The sequence below is a fragment of the Schistocerca americana genome, chromosome 2, assembly GCF_021461395.2.
Source record: "Schistocerca americana isolate TAMUIC-IGC-003095 chromosome 2, iqSchAmer2.1, whole genome shotgun sequence".
NCBI classification, from domain to species: domain Eukaryota; kingdom Metazoa; phylum Arthropoda; class Insecta; order Orthoptera; family Acrididae; genus Schistocerca; species Schistocerca americana.
The window spans coordinates 833827422-833846946 of record NC_060120.1 but is presented as its reverse complement, the minus strand read 5'-3'; the positions used below and the strand labels follow the sequence as shown (position 1 = coordinate 833846946).

The 19525-nt window shown below is 39.9% G+C and overlaps 1 protein-coding gene across 1 annotated transcript in view; it reads right to left on the bottom strand.

Annotated features, from left to right (window-relative positions):
- Positions 1–19525, bottom strand: part of LOC124595895 (laccase-like) — a 250668-nt gene that overhangs the window by 76114 nt on the left and 155029 nt on the right. The window contains exons 7-8 of the mRNA XM_047134802.1: positions 11012–11250; positions 2763–2919 (exon numbers count right to left, since the gene is read on the bottom strand). Coding sequence (XP_046990758.1) covers positions 2763–2919; positions 11012–11250 — 396 coding nt within the window. The remainder of the gene's footprint in view (positions 1–2762; positions 2920–11011; positions 11251–19525) is intronic.

The window sequence follows — 19525 nt, the reverse complement described above, 5'->3', positions numbered from 1 at the left end:
AAACAATTCACAAACATGATACTCAGATTAAGGTGCAAATTAACATGCCAAAGCACAGGCAAGCATTAACAGGAAATTTCCATAAAGTGAATGTCCACAAAATTTTTCATAAGGTTTCTCTTGTTGTTATTTAAAACATTCAAAATAAAACTATATGACCAGTTGACAAAAAAACAATGTTAGAATATAAAAGAGTTCCAGGATATGGATGATACTGACATTAATATTTAAGATTATAGCTGTATACAAGAAATTTTAATTGTACATGTAACGTGAACATCAATTTTAATATCCAGATTACGACTTTAAGTTTCTATCACTGAGAAGGCCTATTCCACTGTATTTCATCAATGACAAACAAATAATCTGAATGCCTCCTTATCCTATCCAGAGAGTAGCGCAGTGCTAGATGAGCAGTGAACTGGGCACCCAGTGTACTAGTATCACATACATCTTTATACACTGAAGTACCAAAGAAACTGGTATAGGCATGCATATTCAAATACAGAGATATGTAAACATTCAGAATACAGTGGTGTGGTTGGGAACACTATATAAGACAACAAGTTTTCTAGTGCAGTTGTTAGATCAGTTACTGCTGCTACAATGGCAGGTTATCGAGATTTAAGTGAGTTTGAACATAGTGTTATAGTTGGTGCATGAGCGATGGAACATAGCATCTTCGAGGTAGTGATGAAGTTGGGATTTTTGATATGACCACTTCACAAGTGTACAGTGAATATCAGGAATCCAATAAAACATCAAATCTTCAACATCACTGTTGCCAGAAAAAGATCCTACAAGAACAGGACCAATGACGACTGAAGAGAACCATTCAGCATGACAGAAGTGCAACCCTTCTGCAAATTGCTGCAGATTTCAATACTGGGCCATCAGCAAGTGTCAGCATGTGAACCATTCAACGAAATGTCATTGACATTGGCTTTTGGAGCTGAAGGCCCACACACGTATCCTTGATGACTGCATGAGACAAAGCATTATGCCTTTCCTGGGCCCCTCAACACCGACATTGTGCTATTGATGACTGGAAACATGTTGCCTGGTCAGACGAGTCTCATTTCAAATTGTATTGAGCAGGTGGACATGTATGGGTATGGAGACAACTGTATAAATCCATGGACCCTGCATGTCAGTAGGGGACTATTCAAGCTGGTAGAGGATCTGTAATGATGTGTGGCATGTGCAGTGGGAGTGATATGGGACCCCTGATACATCTGGATGTGACTCTGAGAGGTAACACATATGTAAGCATCCTGTCTGATCAGCTGCATCCATTCATGTCCATTGTGCATTCTGATGGACTTGGGCAAGTCCAGCAGGACAATGCAACACCCCACTCGCCCAGAATTGTTACAAAATGCCTCCAGGAACACTCTTCTGAGTTTCTACACTTCCGATGGCCACCAAACTCTCCAGACATGAACATTATTGAGCTTATCTGGGATGCCTTGTAATGTGATGTTGAGATCTCCACCCCCTCATACTCTTACAGATTTGTGGACAGCCCTGCATGATTCATGGGGTCCATTCCCTCCAGCACTACTTCTGACATTAGTTGAGTCCATGGCATGTCATGTTGTGGCAGTGTTTGTGCTTGCAGGGGCCCTTCAAAATATCAGGAAGGTGTACCAGTTTCTTTGGCTCTTCTGTGTATTTCAAGTGGTACCATCTCAAGGGAAGTAAGTACTGTTCTGGTAAGAAATTGTGTACATCTGTTAATGCTGAGTTTGCCTCATTGAAGTGAAACCCAACTGCATAGTCTAATATTCCACTGAAAATGTTCACACTAAACAGCCTCTGATGTTTAACCTGACTCAGCCAGTGCAGTGACATATGATAAGGATGGAATTTGTTTGTCAACGAAATGTGGATGAGACTTATTTCAGAATATCTCACAACTTCTCTGGAACTAGTGCGTGGATTTAGAGAAAACACAGCTATAATATCTACTTGCTTTATTTTGCTCATTGCAGAATTCTTCTGACAAGTTGTTGTTTGTGACAATAATTCAGACTGCCATCCAGGTTCCTCTCACCAATACCAGTTTTTCTCAATTGCACAGGTAGGAACTCTCCCTGCAACACATCCTTCCGTCCAGTAACCTTCCCCATGTCAACTTTCACTATTGGCTATTCACCACATTCCTCTTACCTTCACTGCTCCCACTCCAGCCCTGATAGTCATTTCCCCTTCTCTACTTTTGGCCCCTTCTCTCTGCACCTAGTGGCCTATTATCCCATCTGCACACACTCCCTCTTCCCTGCCCCACACCTCTTCTCTATCCCACTACACATTCCAGTTAAAATCACTGATCACCTCAGACACAGTTGCAGTCAGATGTTAGCACCTGAAGATGACTATGGCCATGTGTGTGTAAGTTGCAGTTGTGGTTGCACTTTGTTTTGCCTACATCTGATGAAGGACTTTGTCCAATAGCTAAATATTATCTAGAAATCTTTTTTCAGTGTGCTTGTCTGTCATTCAGTGCCTCCTGTATATGGTCAGTAGCCATCTGCCCTTTTACATTGTGATAAATATTCATCTAAAGCATTTCAGGAAATCAGATGTCAAAAGCTTTCACTAGCCTACATCAGAAATGAATCCAACACAGATTCCTTTAATTCATGACTGTGAAAGGGTCTAAATGAGAAGATATGATTAGAATTATTTTGGATTTCTGACAAAATATGGCACTCTTCATATCTACATTGCTGTAATAGAAATAGATAACTGAAACTCACCATAAGATTTGAAGTCAAAGCCCAAGTATACTGTTTTATCTGGATCTCCACTAACATTCATTGCAGAATCAGTATCAATGTTTGTAAGATCAGAAACTCTAATAATAGTTCTGTTTGCAAGGTAATCAGGCTTAGTTTCCTGAACTGGGTTGAAAAGCTGAAAAATTTAAAATAAATAAGTCTTGATCCTTAAGGAGTTACTTAAATATTATTCATAAGGCTGCCATATGAAATTGTTTTTTAGTTCACTATGGAGATTTAGACTCAACCATATCTATTAAAATATGTTACTATAGACTGAAACATGGTAGTATATTGATTTAGACAAATAAAAGCCTAACATTTAACTGTGTAATTATGGATTTAAATGAGCTACATGTAAAATCAAATTTTGAGTCTTTAGCTGTACTGTAGTTGTGATTCTTCAAGTTTTTCTGGCTTAATAAGTATTGCATGAGGTTTAAGGACTGCAGCCAGATTATATTAACATCTTGCATAATGTAGGTGTCATCTGCCTGTAGTCCTAAACTCTTATGATGTACTGCATTTTCACTCATTATTGCCTTCTCAACAGTAATAAACATTTGTTCATTTAGGCCCTGACAAACGTGTAATGTTCTTTTTGTAGATAACAACACCTTACTAATAATGTATGTTAATCTAATGTTCACTGCACAGCAGTATAATAGAAAATGAAACTTTTAGGTAAACATAAGACAATCTTACAGAGTTAAACTAGTATTTTTGATCACAAAGAGCTGTTTTTCAGGACACCTCTAAACAATAAGACAAAACTGAGTAATTTAGCTGATCAGGGAAGAGTTACTTGGTTCACTAATGAACAAAAGCTAAACCAACTAAAATCCAGATTAAACTAATAGACTGAAATGAATCAGTCACACATGCTGTGACAGCTAATTAGTCAACCCATCAATTCTTAAATGTGCTAACTGAAATCTTTGGAAAAATATGTCATAAATGCTATAAGAAATACAGCAATCAGAACCCTTCTTCCACATCAGAAAGTCTAAAATTCACGCACTTGCTGCAGATAAAAATACACACATCAAAATAAGTTTTGCATCACCCTAGTTCCCAGAACTCCTGAAAACAGACATTGACTGTAGATATTGTATCACAGATGCAGTGCCATTGACTGTTCACCAATGTCACTAAACCCACCCAAAAGATGGATACAACTATGCATGAGCAGCACCTATTAGATGGAGGGGGGCCGACAGCCAATCAGTTCCAGTCATTCCACCAGGAAGGAGGTACATGGCTCATGTTGTCTGGTAGTACAACCATGCCTAGATGATCAATACCATGATTCGATAGCATCCACATTGTTACTTTCTGCCAGGAAGGGCTCTCAACAAGGGAAGTGAGATGTCTCAGAGCGAACCAAAGTGGTGTTTCCAGCATGAGATTTGGACTCTACAGCAGAGTGTGCACTGATGTGAAACTTCCTGGCAGATTAAAACTGTGTGCTGGACCGAGACTTGAACTCGGGACCTTTGCCTTTCACGGGCAAGTGCTCTACCAGTTTGAGTCTCGGTCCGGCAAACAGTTTTAATCTGCCAGGAAGTTTCACATCAGCGCACACTTCGCTGCAGTTTGAAAATCTCATTCTGGAAACATCCCCCAGGCTGTGGCTAAGCCATGTCTCCGCAATATCCTTTCTTTCAGGAGTGCTAATTCTGAAAGGCTCGCAGGAGAGCTTCTGTAAAGTTTGGAAGGTAGGAGACAAGGTACTGGCAGAAGTAAAGTTGTGAGGACACGGCGTGAATTGTGCTTGGGTAGCTCAGACGGTAGAGCACTTGCCCATGAAAGGCAAAGGTCCCGAGTTCGAGTCTCGGTCTGGCACACAGTTTTAGTCTGCCAGTAAGTTTCACATCAGCGCACACTCTGCTGCAGAATGAAAATCTCATTCTGGAAACATTCCCCAGGCTGTGGCTAAGCCATGTCTCCGCAATATTGTTTCTTTCAGGAGTGCTAATTCTGCAAGGTTCGCAGGAGAGCTTCTGTAAAGTTTGGAAGGTAGGAGACAAGATACTCGCAGAAGTAAAGCTGTGAGGATGGGGCATGAGTTGTGCTTGGGTAGCTCAGATGGTAGAGCACTTGCCCATGAAAGGCAAAGATCCCGTGTTCGAGTCTCGGTCTGGCACACAGTTTTAATCTGCCAGGAAGTTTCAAAGTGATGTTGTTCAAACATGGAGGAGATACAGAGAGACTGGAACTGTCGATGACATGCCTCGCTCAGGGTGCCCAAGGGCTATTACTGCAGTGGATGACCACTACCTACGGAACCCCGACAGCAATGCCACCATGTTGAATAATGCTTTTCATGCAGCTACAGGACGTCGTGTTATGACTCAAACTGTGTGCAATAGGCTGCATGATAAGCATCTTCACTCCCGATGTCCATGGCAAGGTCCATCTGTGCAACCACGACACCATGCAGCACAACACAGATGGGCCCAACGACATGCCAAATGGTTCGCTCAGGATTCGCATCACATTCTCTTCACTGATGAGTGTCACATATGCCTTCAACCAGACAATCTTCAGAGACGTGTTTGGAGGCAACCCGGCCAGGCTAAACACTTTAGACACACTATCCAGCAAGTGCAGCAAGGTGGAGTTTCCCTGCTGTTTTGTGGTGGCATTATGTGGGGCCAATGTATACCGCTGGTGGTCATGGAAGGTGCCATAATGACTGTATGATATGTGAATGCCATCCTCTGACCGACGGTGCAACCATATTGGCAGCATGTTGGCGAGGCATTTCTCTTCATGAATGACAATTCGCACCCCCGTCATGCACATCTTCTAAATGACTTCCTTCGGAATAACTTCATCGCTTCACTAGAGTGCCAGCATGTTCTCCAGACATGAACCCTATCGAACTTTCCTGGGATAGATTGAAAAGGGCTGTTTATGGATGACGTGACCCATCAACCACTCTGAGGGATCTACGCTAAATCGCCATTGAGGAGTAAGACAATCTGGACCAACAATGCCTTGATGAACTTGGGGATAATATGCCATGACAAATACAGGTATGCATCAATGCAAGAGGACATGCTACTGGGTATTATAGGTACCGGTGTGTACAGCAATCTGGACCACCACCTCTGGAAGTCTCTCTGTATGGCAGTACAACATGCAATGTGTGGTTTTCATGAGCAATAAAAAGGATGGAAATGGTGTTTATGTTGATCTCTATTCCAATTTTTTGTACAAGTTTTGGAACTTAGGTGATGCAAAACTTTTTTTGATGTGTGTAGTACAGGAATCTTAACCCTCATATAGTGTGATAGGCTACATCATGGTTAAGTGGATAAAGACATTCACATACTTTTTAAAAATAATTATAAATTTGCAATTAAGAAAGCTAAGTGCATATCTGATGTCGAATACATTCTTAATTTGTTAAATAAATATAAAACAGCATGGGAAATCATCAGAACAGAGATAAATTACTAGCATATTGTAAGGGAAATTCTGGGAGAAGGTAAATAATTTAGGAGTAACGGAGACTGCTCATCGTGTAGCATAAACATTGAGTCATCAACACTTTTGCGCAAAAGAGAAAGAAGGCAGGAGGTTTTATGATAAGAAATGCAGGAAGAAGTAGTGGTAGGTGCACAGGCTAGGCACATGACATGTAGATAGTGGAGCTGGTGAGGAGCAGCACACAATCATGTTACTGTGGAGGCATGGATTGGGAGAGTGTGACAAGGCATAGGAAGGGGAAACTGTTGCACAGAGGGTGTGGGGACAGTAGAGTAGTGGAGGCTGAGGCCAGGATGACTGGGGGAGCAAAGCACTAGTTCAAAGGATCCCTCTCATCTGTGTGCTTCAGAAAAGCTGGTGCCAAAGGGAAACACCAGATGGCATGGGTTGGGAAGCAGCCATTGAACTTGAGCATGTTCAGCTGAAGAACTCCTAATGAAGAAGCTGATGGTAGTAGGAACAAATATCTACCACTACAAGAAAATTTTCCAATTCGAAAGCAGTCATAGAAAAAAATTCTTGCTGATGGCCAAACAAACATCAGCAACCAAAAATTACTAAAGAAGCAAAACATCTAATGGATAAATAGTAACCTCCCTCCAGCCATCATAAGAACATTATCGCCTAAACCTGGCAGACATACCCACTAACAACCATCTACTCCACTACCATCGTAGATTAGCAGTTGCTACAGCCACAAATACAAAACAAAAGATGATCGCATTCCGTGCAGTCGAAGCAACGTACATTTAACCACAAAGTGAATGTGGATGTATAAAAGGATGCAAAAAAGAAAATATTGTATCTATTGTAGTGTAGTGTGTTAAAAATCAGGTGCCTATGTATAAGAGATCACATGAAATAATGTAGGAGGGGAGAGGAGAAGGGACTAGTTACTAAATAAGTAATTTTCAACATGAGAACTGTTAGTGATCTCATTAAACTGATTTGTAAATGAAATCTCAATTTTTACAGTGAATACTGATGGTCGCTCCCCTTTCCTATCCCAAACCTGTCCTCACCATTTCCTTTTCCTGTCATTCCCTGGTATATGTACAAAAGGGCAGAAAGACCTCTATAGGCGTGGAGAAGCCAATCTTTCTACGGGAGAAAACCCTGAATGAAAAATCCTGGTCCTCCAGGTTGGGGGTTGGTGACGAGCTACCAACCCGTCCTGGAAAAAATAATCACCAGTACTAGCATCACAAAAGAGCCTCGGATAGGACTGATTTCTGTAAAACGACCAAAGCAAGAACAAGGACTATGGAAGGAAATACAACTAGGGACCTGGAATGTCAGAAGCCTATACCAACCTGGGTCAGCAAAATGTGTAGTAAGGGAGGCAGATAAGTATTAAATTGATCTATTGGCCCTGCAAGAAACAAGGTGGACAGAAACCGGAGCTACAGAAATGGAAAACTATGTCATATTCCATGGAGTCTCAGAAACAAACCACTCACTAGGGACTGGTTTTGCAGTGAAGAAATCACTCTGTACCACTCTCATAGATTTGAAATCAATCAACCCCAGAATCTCACTCCTAACCATAGACACGGGAAAACACAAACTCACATATATAAATTGTCATGCCCCAACCGAAGAAAGCAATGACATCAAAAAAGATATTTTCTACAAGGAATTAGAAACGGATTTAGACAATGTACCAAGTGAACATTACAAAATTATCCTTGGAGATTTTAATGCGAAAATAGGGAAAGAAGCAGCCTTCATGGGGACCATCAGAAAGCACAGTTTACATGATGTGAGCAGTGATAATGGCACTAGGCTGGTTAGCTGTGCGACTGCAAAAGGCTTGTTTATAAGTAGTACTGATTTCGACAGGAAGAGAATATATAAAGGAACCTGGGTGTCTCCAGATGGGAAAACAGTGAACCAAATTGACCACCTAATTGTAGAGAAGAGAATAAAGAAGTGGATACAAAATGTTAGAACGGCAAGAGGTGCAGAATGTGGATCAGACCACTTCCTTGTCAGAGGAAGGATGAAAACAATATGGAGAGCCAGGAAGCACAAAAGAATGCAAAGAGTCACTCGATATGACCATGAGAGTCTGACTGAAGATAATATAAGAAGAACTTTCAAGATAGCACTAACAAACCGTTTTGAGGCTTTGAATGAAGAGGAAGGAGATACTGTGGTAGATCAGAACTGGAAGGCGATTGCAGAGACCATTAAAGAAACAGCCCAAGAAGTAATCCCAAAGCGAACTAGGGGAAAAAGAGTGTGGTTCAATGAGGAGTGTGAGGGAGCTATCAGGGAGAGACAATGGGCCAAACTACTGTGGATACAAAGCAATATGCAAGAAGAAGAAAAATCGAAGTTTGAAGAAACATGACAGCAGACCCAAGCCACATTGAGGAAAGCAAAGAGAATATATGTTAAAAGTATCGTGGAGGAAGCTGAACAAGACTTTCATGGAAATAGGTATAAAGAACTTTATAGAAAAGTGAAAAGTTTTAAAGGAGGGACATACCATCAACACAGATCCATAAAAGATGCCAATGGAAGAATGTTAACAGAAGGTCAAAAAATTGGAAGAAGATGGATGGAATACTTCAGAGAATTACTAAACTCAGATGAACCAGCCGAACTACTTGAGTTTGATGAACCATTAACAGTAGACCCAGAATATCCTCCACCCACCATTGAAGAGATAAGGAACCAGATTAAAAACCTTAAGAATGGTAAAAGTCCAGGTGAGGACAGTATTCCTGCTGAACTTCTCAAGGCTGGAGACGAAATCCTCTGTTTCAAAATCCACAAGCTAATCAAGCAAATTTGGGTAAAACATGAAATACCAGAGGAATGGAAGGTAGCTGTGATATGTCCCATATATAAAAAGAAAGACAAATCCGTATGTGACAACTACAGGGGCATAGCGCTACTCAACACCTGTTATAAGATCTTCTCCAACTGCCTATTAGAACGAAAAAAACCTATAGCAACAGACATAATTGGAGAATACCAAGGAGGTTTCCAGGCAAGGCGATCAACCACGGACCAGATTTTTGTCCTAAAACAGATCTGTGAAAAAATGTACGAATATGGACGAGAGATACATCTCCTGTTTGTAGACTTCAAGAAGGCTTACGACAGTATACATAGACCTAGCCTGATTAGAACTATGACAGAGTTTGGTATACCAAAGAAGTTGGTCAAACTGGTAGAGGTATGCCTAAATGACACAAAACTTAAGGTTAAGGTAGGCAATCAAATGACAGAAAGCTTCCAAGTTGTAACAGGATTATGCCAAGGAGATGGGCTATCACCTGTCCTCCTCAACCTGGCACTTGAGAAGGTAATGCGGGATTTCAACAAAGAAAACATCAAGGGCATTCAAATTGGTAATGAACACATTACATATCTGGCCTATGCAGATGACATTGCACTATTAGCATGCACACAAGAAGATCTGAAGAGAAGTATCCAGACCTTGGAGTTATTGGCAGCTAGGATCGGTCTACAAATTAGCTCTGAAAAGACAGAGTATGTGACCATAGGAAGAAAGATCCAGAACTCTCAAGATTTAATTGTGAACAACACCAGGTATAAACATGTGAAAGAGTTCAAATACCTTGGATCATTTTTTACAGAAGTAACATCAACTGAAGCAGAGATAAAAGCACGACTGCAGGCAGGAAACAGATGCTATCACTCTTTAGACCCTATATTAAAATGTAGAAGTGTCTCGCAACAACTAAAGCTACGGTTGTATAAGACATTAATAATGCCAGTAGTACTTTATGGTTCTCAAACTTGGAGCACTCGAAAACAAGACCTTAAGCGACTGCTAACATTTGAAAGGAAAGTCCTCAGGAAAATATTTGGACCAGTCAGAGATCAGACTACTGGAGAATGGAGAAGACGCCATAACACTGAATTAGAAGAGCTGTACAAGGAGCCTAACATCTTGGGAGTGATGAGAAGCAAAAGACTGCGATGGGCTGGACATGTTGTTAGAATGGAGGCAACAAGATGGCCCAAAATCACAATGGACTGGATCCCGTCAGGCAGCAGACCAGTGGGAAGATCTAGAAAGAGGTGGATCGATGGAGTGAGAGAAGACCTGTTGCAGCTGGGAGTCACGGAAAACTGGAGACAGATAGCAGAAGACAGAGACGGATGGAGAGCTCTAACTGTGGTGGCGCGCGGTCCTCTGGGCCTGGTCGCGTGAAGAGAGAGAGAGAGAGAGAGAGAGAGAATACTGATGGTCATTTAAATAAAGCAATTCATTTATAGTACAAATAAGACTTTATATAACTGCTGTGACTGTGAAAGAGAGACTTCAAAAACAAAAAAGCAAGATGTATTCTCAGTCTTGTTTATGAGCTACTTGTTGGCTCAATGCTTTTATTATTCTGTGAGTAGTTATCTTTACTCCTGAAGCAATTGACACTCATATTCTTCCCATTTTATCATAATTTCACTTTTGTTATTTTTCCTAAACAGCTGCCAGATGAGGAGCAACAGCACTGTGTTAGTGCTTTCCCAACTTCTAGAGACAAATATGCAGCTTTGTAACATATCAGATGTATACAGTTCTCATTGTCATTTGAAAGAATCCAAACAAAATGGAAATTAAGGCAGATATAGTCACGAGTGTATTTTAAGAGCATATTTTTTTAATGTAAGCATTAATTTTTTCTTGTTCAGCAAGAATAATGATGCTGATAATGCTAACGATGATGCTGTTGATAAAGGAAACTAACCACTCCAGAGGCATAGCCTTCTTCATAAGTAGGAATTCCATCAGGTAGTGTTGTGTTCACAGCTGCATCGTCATAATGTAGTACAGCCTCTGCATGAGCTTCTACCGCCTTGCCAGAAGATTCTTCAGTTTTATGGCAATCTCCCATTCCACGGAATCTCATCCAGTAGTTTCCTGGTGCCTGATTAGCCTCAATCACAAAATCATAACGCTCACCACCATTTATTATAAAAGAGTCCACTGCAACAAACAAAAGAATCATTAGTGACAGCAGTAATATAGTACATCATATTATGTTGCAGAAAGTACATACTGGAGTGTAAAAATCACTGTGTGTGTGTGTGTGTGTGTGTGTGTGTGTGTGTGTGTGTGTTTGTGTTTAAAGTTCTTTTGAAGTTAATCTTAACAAGTTAACACTTGCCGTGACAGATACGTAACACATAACAGGATGTGAGGCCAAATTATATGTCAAGTGGAAAGAAAATCACATCACAAGAAAGACAAAGCAATAAAAACAAAGAAAGTCAACAATTCACATATAGCTCAGTGATGTGTTACACAAAACAACATGTAAAAGCACAGAGATGTTACTACCTTCTGAGTACACCTCTTTATCTTGTGTAAGTACATTTTCACATACACACAACAAGACAGACACCAAAATGTATCCACCCAGCAATTCATATACAATCAGTGTTACTGTCATCATTGGTGGATACATTTAGGTATGTTTGAATATCTGTGTTATTGGGTGTGAGGGTGTGTACATACATTCACAAAAGCTAGTATGATCTTCGTGCTGTTACATGTTATATGAACAACCCCTCAATCAGCTACAGGTGAATGGTTGCCTTCCTTCATTTTTGTTTGTTTCTATCTTAAAATTTCCTCTACGATAGCAGGACAAGGTGTACTTTTGTGTTAGTTTGCTGAGAAAATTAGTCACATTCACTCTAAGCATATTACTACCATAAGATGTTGTAATGCTTGAAAAGTAGCTGCTCCTTAAAAGCTATACATTAATTACAAATGTTTATCAGTAATATCAGAGAACAGTTATTTTTTTCTGTCATAACACAATGAAATGATGCCTTCTAAGCATAATGATGTAGCACTTGTGTTATGGGGCATTATGTTATGCATGGACTATAAACAGTTTAAATATAGTGGGGTGGGGGTGCAGGAAGTGGAGCTGTAGGGTAGAATAACTGCACCTGCCATTAGTTGTTAGTCCACTCTTCAAATAATATTTTTCCTTTCTTTTTTCAGTTATAAACTTAATGCATACACGAGTACATGAACTTTGTGTGCTCAGTTTCACTAAACTTAATTATCCATTGCAGAGTTAAAAGATCACTGAGTATAAGAGTATAGTTAGCGTCAAGGAACTATTTTCTTTATAAATTATTTGAAATTCATGATTTGCTAAAATGATGAGCTATTCAGAATTCAAACCCACTAACAACAGATTGCTTCAAGACTGACTGTCTTACCTGAAAGCCCTCTTTCAACACTTGCCAATGATTATCTCACTTACAACAAAAACTGCTTATTTAAAAAGTTGTATTTATTCAAAATTGTTATAGTTCAGATGTTCAAATTTAAAAATGCAGTCTTGTTAGAATTCCACTGTTATAGTTTTGAAGCCCTGATTTTTCTGATTGAAAGAATATTTAGGTTGCCTAAATTAACATGAAGTTTGTAAAATATTTCAATTAGAAAATCGAAGTTTCCAGAAAATTCTTGGTGGGCTTTTGATATCCCAGTGCACATTAAAACCTCTGCTTCTTGTGCAGCAGCTTTTGTAATCATATTGAACATATAATTTCATGGCTGACAATGAGCCTTGCTTTCCAAGAAGGAACCATAGTATCTACTATGGACCATCAGTTGCTTCCTTAGACATTCAAAGACAAACAACTAAAATGTATCACTTAAATGTTGAACATGGTATTCAAGAATGGCAAAGTCATAGTGTCTGGATCCAAAATCATTAGAGGGCTAAAGCCTCATGGTAAAGAATGGTTAAAAATTAGGGAGATGGATGTTCCTGAAATAGATTACAAACTGTGCAGAGCAAAAGCCATTAATTACTGTGTCTAGAGGATCACACTTTAGCAAAAAAGTGGCAATCGTTGGACATTAGCAAATACTTCACACGTAACTATGGAGAAGCCAAAAAAAAAAAAAAAAAAAAAAAAAAAAAAAAAAAAAAAAAAAAAAAAAAAAAAAAAAAACCTTGCAAATCCACAATTTATATGCGTTAGTATAGACCATATAGTTTAGGTATTTCCATACACGTTTGTGTGTGGACAGGAACTGTAACAATATATATGTATATTGAGCACTGCTTATTAATTATTTGCATCCTTTAGAACTATTAGTATTGATATAATTCTAATAGTGTACAATGACCCACCAGGTTAGCCAAGAGCGCTAATGCGCTGCTTCCTTGACCCGGGTAGGCGCACTGTTCCCGGATCGAATCCGCACAGCAGATTACCAACGTCGGTTGGCATGTCGGCTGGCCTGGATGTGGTTTTTAGGCGGTTTTCCACATCCCACTAGGTGAATACCGGGCTGGTCCCCATGTTCCGCCTCAGTTACACGACTCGCAGACACCTGAACGCGTTCGCACTACTCCATGAATTACAATAGACGCAGACAGCAGGGGTACATTAATTCCATCCCAGGGGGGTACGGAGTGGTGGCCGGAGGGCATCCAGCCACCCCTTTCCACTAACCTAGCCACATCCGTTCCTAACAATGCCGACCCTGCATCAGCATGGGACATGGCACCAGTGAAAGAAAGAATCCTTATAGTGTACAATAGTTCTAGCAAGCTTTACTAATAGTTACTGTCACAATTCATTAGATTATCATTCTAGACGGTTTAAGATCCTCTTAAATATTCTTAAAATTCAAATTAGATTTTATTTCTAATAAAATATAAATAGGGACTGTGTAGGCTGTTTACAGAGACAGAGAGAATTAGCAATAGAGCACAAACAGGTAAAAGCTATGTTGGCTGGAGTTGCAATTTAAAACAAAAGATCAAAGTAAACAAAAACAAAATTGTCCTCTTAATTTAAGGCTGCAGTAGGTATGCATTGTTTCTGTGATTAGTTGGCAATATGTTGGTTGCTATTGAAAAAAAGTATTAAGTCAGTAATTTCTTGTAGTCTTGTGACTTAATGTACTATTTTAAGTAAAAGAAAATTCCCAGATTTTATGAGTTATCTTGACTGTTTATGGGTACAGTAGAGCTGGGAATCTGGAGAAGTAAAAAAGTGGTAATTCGCGAGTGTGAAAAGACAGCCTTTCCTGTATTAGATATGTGTATCATATGTTTCAGTATGGCTTCATCAGCAGTACACCAGCTGCTGTGGCCGAGCAGTTCCAGGCACTTCAATCTGGAACTGTACAGCTGCTACAGTCACAGGTTCGAATCCTGCCTCAGGCATGGATGTGTGTGATGTCCTTTGGTTAGTTAGGTTTAAGTAGTTCTGTCTAGGGGACTGATGACCTCAGATGTTAAGTTCCATAGTGCTTGGAGCCATTTCAATTTGAATCAGCAGAACATGTAGCATTAAATGGTGTGCCAAAATTAGCAGATGCTGCAAGTTTTCCATTATGGGACTTGGAAATGAATGTGATATTCATGGCCAAGGACCTCAGTGGTTATTACTGGCAATAGATATCAAGAAACCTGAAAATGTAAAAAAATCAAAGTGAGGAAAAAAGACCTACCTTCAAAACACTATATTCTGAGAACCATGGCAGTCAATATAAAAATCAATGAGGCCTGTAAAACATCTAAAGAAATGCAAAATATATTTGGAAATGCTTGTGACTCTACAAGCAAAGAGCAGAAAACTCTGGAAAACTTGAAATCACGACTTAAATCTGAAGATATAACATGAAGAAAAATATAGAAGAAATGTATGTTGTATTAAAAGCTACAGCCTACAAGAAAAAGGATCAGAATAAAAAAAATCGAGAAGTCAGTAAGGTGCTTTGGATGTGGAAGTTTGGGTCACTGTGTTATTGCATGAAAAAAGAAACTTCGTGATAACAAGAAAGAAACACAGTGCTCTACAGGTGGTAAATATCATCTGGGAGAGTTTTGGGCAGTAAAGGTACTGCCTCCATTTAAGTACCGCAAAAACACAAATTACTGATCTGAAAAATGTTACTACAAAGAGGAGCATCAGAATACAAAAATAGTACCAAAGACAGTTTTTCTTTCAGAAGTGTTATTCACAGAAAAATAAGAAAAGAATATTGATAAAATAGATACCAAGTTTGTTGTAGACATTGGAAGTAATGAGCACGTCACATGAAAGCGAAATTATGTCAAATGTGAAGAGCTGTGAAGGTACAGAAATTAAGATTGCTAATGGAAATTTTGTGTTTTCTATCTTGTTGGTGACATCAACTCACAAAAGATGTTATTGACAAATGTGTCACATGTCCTTGAACTATCAAGAAACTTATTGTCAGTAAATGTCATTAGCAAAAAAGGGAGAGCGGCCATACTTGACAAGAAAAATTTGAATGTTGTGAAAGATGGAGACATTAGTTTGGAAGGCAACCACCAGAAAATGGACTGTACATCATTGACATCAAAATGTTCTGTAAGAAAGAAAGCACTAATGACATATAAGAAGAAAACAATTCAATGACGAAACTAGGGCATCTAAGTTACAAGTATTTGAAGAAAATACCAGAACTCTATGATGGTGTGGACAAAATTGTGACAGAAGAGGACACGCCCTGTTGCAGAACAGATATTATGGTGAAGAAAATAAGAAAACCACTCAACACTGTGTGGCCTCAGAGCAACTAGACCTCTTGAGATTATTCACATTGGCGTATATGATAAAACATGCCCTCCAACTTATCTCAGTGAAGAACGTTCTTTGATGTGTCTTGTTGATTATACATATTTCTTGAAAATCTATCTTTTGCACACATCAGATGAAACAGAAGACTGTACCAAGTAATAAGTAAGTGAAAAGCTCACTTTACTCTGAAGACAGAAAAAATAAGATGTGACAAAGGAGGCAAGTATAGAAGTCCTTTTTTTTTTCAAGGAATTGTGTAAAAAGTAAAGTATAATGATTGACTACACAATTAAAGGATATTCTGAATGGTATGGTAAGAATAAATCCTACTATCATGAACACAGTAAGGGCCATGTTGTTTGATTCAGAAGTCAGAAACAAAATGTGGGGCTTTGGAGTCTTGACTACACTTACCTCATAAACAGAAGGAAGACTATTTAGTTGTTTGGTCCAAGAAATCATTGTATGTATATATGATAAAGAGCATGGGCAAATATAATTAATTTATGATTACAGTAGTCATTGTGACAACGTGTTCAACACAACAAAGTATTTAATAATATAAATTGACGTACTACATTGCTTCTTTATATCACAGCAGTAGTTATGAAGTCAGACTTTATGATCAATGCAAGGTAAATTATAGTATGAAGTGACATAAAATTTAATTAACAATATCTACATCTAGATCTACATATATACTCTGCTAGCCACGAAGAGGTGTGGGGCGGAGGGCACAATTCGTGCCAAAGCCATATTTCCCCCCCTCTGTTCCACTCGCGGATTTTGCGAGGGAAAAATGACTGTCTGAACTCCTCAGTACGAGCATTTATTTCCCTTATCTTTGAATGATGATCATTACGCGATTGGAAAGTTGGTGGTAATAATATATGCTCTACATCCTCGGTGAAGATTGGATTTCGGAATTTAGTGAGCAGCCCCTTCTGTTTAGCGCATCGTCTATGTGCAAGTCTGCCTTACTTCAAACTTTCTATGAGATTTGTAATGCTCTCGTGATGGCTAAATGTACCAGTCATGAATCTTACCGCTCTTCTTTGGAGCTTCTTAATCTCTTGAATCAGACCCAACTGGTAAGGGTCCAATACAGACGAACAGTACTCTAAGACTGGACGATTTAACATATTGTAAGCTATTTCCTTTGTTGAAGGACTGCATCGCTTCAGGATTCCACCAATAAACCACAATCTAGAGTTCGCCTTACCCGTTACTTGTGTAATCTGATCATTCTATTTGAGATCATTTCAGATAGTCACAACCAGATACTTGACTAATGTTACCGCTTCAAAAGGCTGATCATTTATTTTGTACTCATATATTAATGGGGGTTTTCACCTTGTTATACGTAGTAGGTTACACTTACTAATATTGAGAGATAACTGCCAGTCATTACAACACGCATTTATTTTCTGCAAATCCTCATTGATTTGTTCACAACTTTCATGTGATACTACTTTCCTGTAGACTACAGCATCATCGGCAAACAGTCTAAGGCTGCTTTCAATACCATCAACCAGACTGTTTATGTAAATCATAAAAGGCAGAGGACCTATTACGCTGCCCTGGGGCAGACCTGAAGTTACTCTTGTTTCTGTTGAAGTTACCCTGTTCAGGACAACATACTGCTCCCTGCCTGTTAGAAAACTTTCTATCCAACTGCATATGTCATTGGATAGCCTGTAAGTGCACACTTTTTGTAGCGACAGTGTGGAACTGAGTCGAACGCCTTTCGAAAGTCGAGAAATATGGTCTCAACATGGGAGCCTGTATCTAGAGCCTGTAGTATATCATGCACAAAGAGGGTCAGCTGTGTCTCGCATGACTGCTGTTTCCTAAAACCATAATGGTTTCTGCAGATGAGCTTCTCAGAGTCTAGAAAGGTCATTATGTCTGAACACAAAATATGTCTCGTAAATGAGGTTTACTTATTATGGTGCTCCAGAAATTTAGAGATAGAGTAGGAATGGTCAAGAAACAATTGTCTCAGCTTTACCTCAGATGCATTAAATGTTGGTATGCATTTTAAATAAGTTGCACAAGTTTGTACTTACTGTGTTTACATGTAAGTTCAGCTTCTGCTTGGTTTAATATGTGTGTCTATCATAGTTATTAATCTCAATATACAAACAAGGTAGAAGTCCTGTGGAGACATATTGATGACACAGATTGACGGTTGAGGAATCTATGCGAGTGCATGGAGTTTAGACATGATCTGCAAAACCTTGTATTTTCAATTGTTTTTAGTGTATCTAGTGACTCCAGATCATGAAGATGTCATCAATAAATCTGTACCAAACTTTGGGTTGGCAGGCCTGCGTAACCAAGAAGGCCTCCTCTAAGCGACCCATGAATATGTTGGCGTACGAGGGGGCCATCCTGGTACCCATGGCTGTTCCCTTTAATTGTTGGTATGTCTGGCCTTCAAAAGTGAAGAAGTTGTGGGTCAGGATGAAGCTGGCTAAGGTAATGAGGAAAGAGGATTTAGGTAGGGTGGCAGGTGATCGACGTGAAAGGAAGTGCTCCATCGCAGCGAGGCCCTGGATGTGCAGAATATTTGTTTATAAGGAAGTGGCATCAATGGTTACAAGGATGGCTTCCGGGGGTAACAGATTGGGTAAGGATTCGAGGCATTCGAGAAAGTGGTTGGTGTCTTTGATGAAGGATGGGAGACTGCATGTAATGGATTGAAGGTGTTGATCTACGTAGGCAGAGATATGTTCTGTGGTGGCTTGGTAACCAGCTACAACGGGACGGCCGGGATGATTGGGTTTGTGAATTTTAGGAAGAAGGTAGAAGGTAGGGGTGCGTGGTGTCGGTGGGGTCAGGAGATTGATGGAGCCAGGTGAAAGGTTTTGTAGGGGGCCTAAGGTTCTGAGGATTCCTTGAAGCTCTGCCTGGACATCAGGAATGGGATTACCTTGGCAAACTTTGTATGTGGTGTTGTCTGAAAGCTGACGCAGTCCCTCAGCCACATACTCCCGACGATCAAGTACCACGGTCATGGAACCCTTGTCCGCCGGAAGAATGGATCGGTCAGCCTTCAGATCACGGATAGCCTGGGCTTCAGCACTGGTGATGTTGGGAGTAGGATTAAGGTTTTTTAAGAAGGATTGAGAGGCAAGGCTGGAAGTCAGAAATTCCTGGAAGGTTTGGAGAGGGTGATTTTGAGGAAGAGGAGGTGGGTCCCGCTGTGACGGAGGACGGAACTGTTCCAGGCAGGGTTCAATTTTAATAGTGTCTTGGGGATTTGGATCATTAGGAGTAGGATTAGGATCATTTTTCTTCATGGCAAAGTGATATTTCCAGCAGAGAGTACTGTCCTCACGTCGATCACCTGCCACCCTACCTAAATCCTCTTTCCTCATTACCTTAGCCAGCTTCATCCTGACCCACAACTTCTTCACTTTTGAAGGCCAGACATACCAACAATTAAAGGGAACAGCCATGGGTACCAGGATGGCCCCCACATACGCCAACCTATTCATGGGTCGCTTAGAGGAAGCCCTCTTGGTTACCCAGGCCTGCCAACCCAAAGTTTGGTACAGATTTATTGATGACATCTTCATGATCTGGACTCACAGTGAAGAAGAACTCCAGAATTTCCTCTCCAACCTCAACTCCTTTGGTTCCATCAGATTCACCTGGTCCTA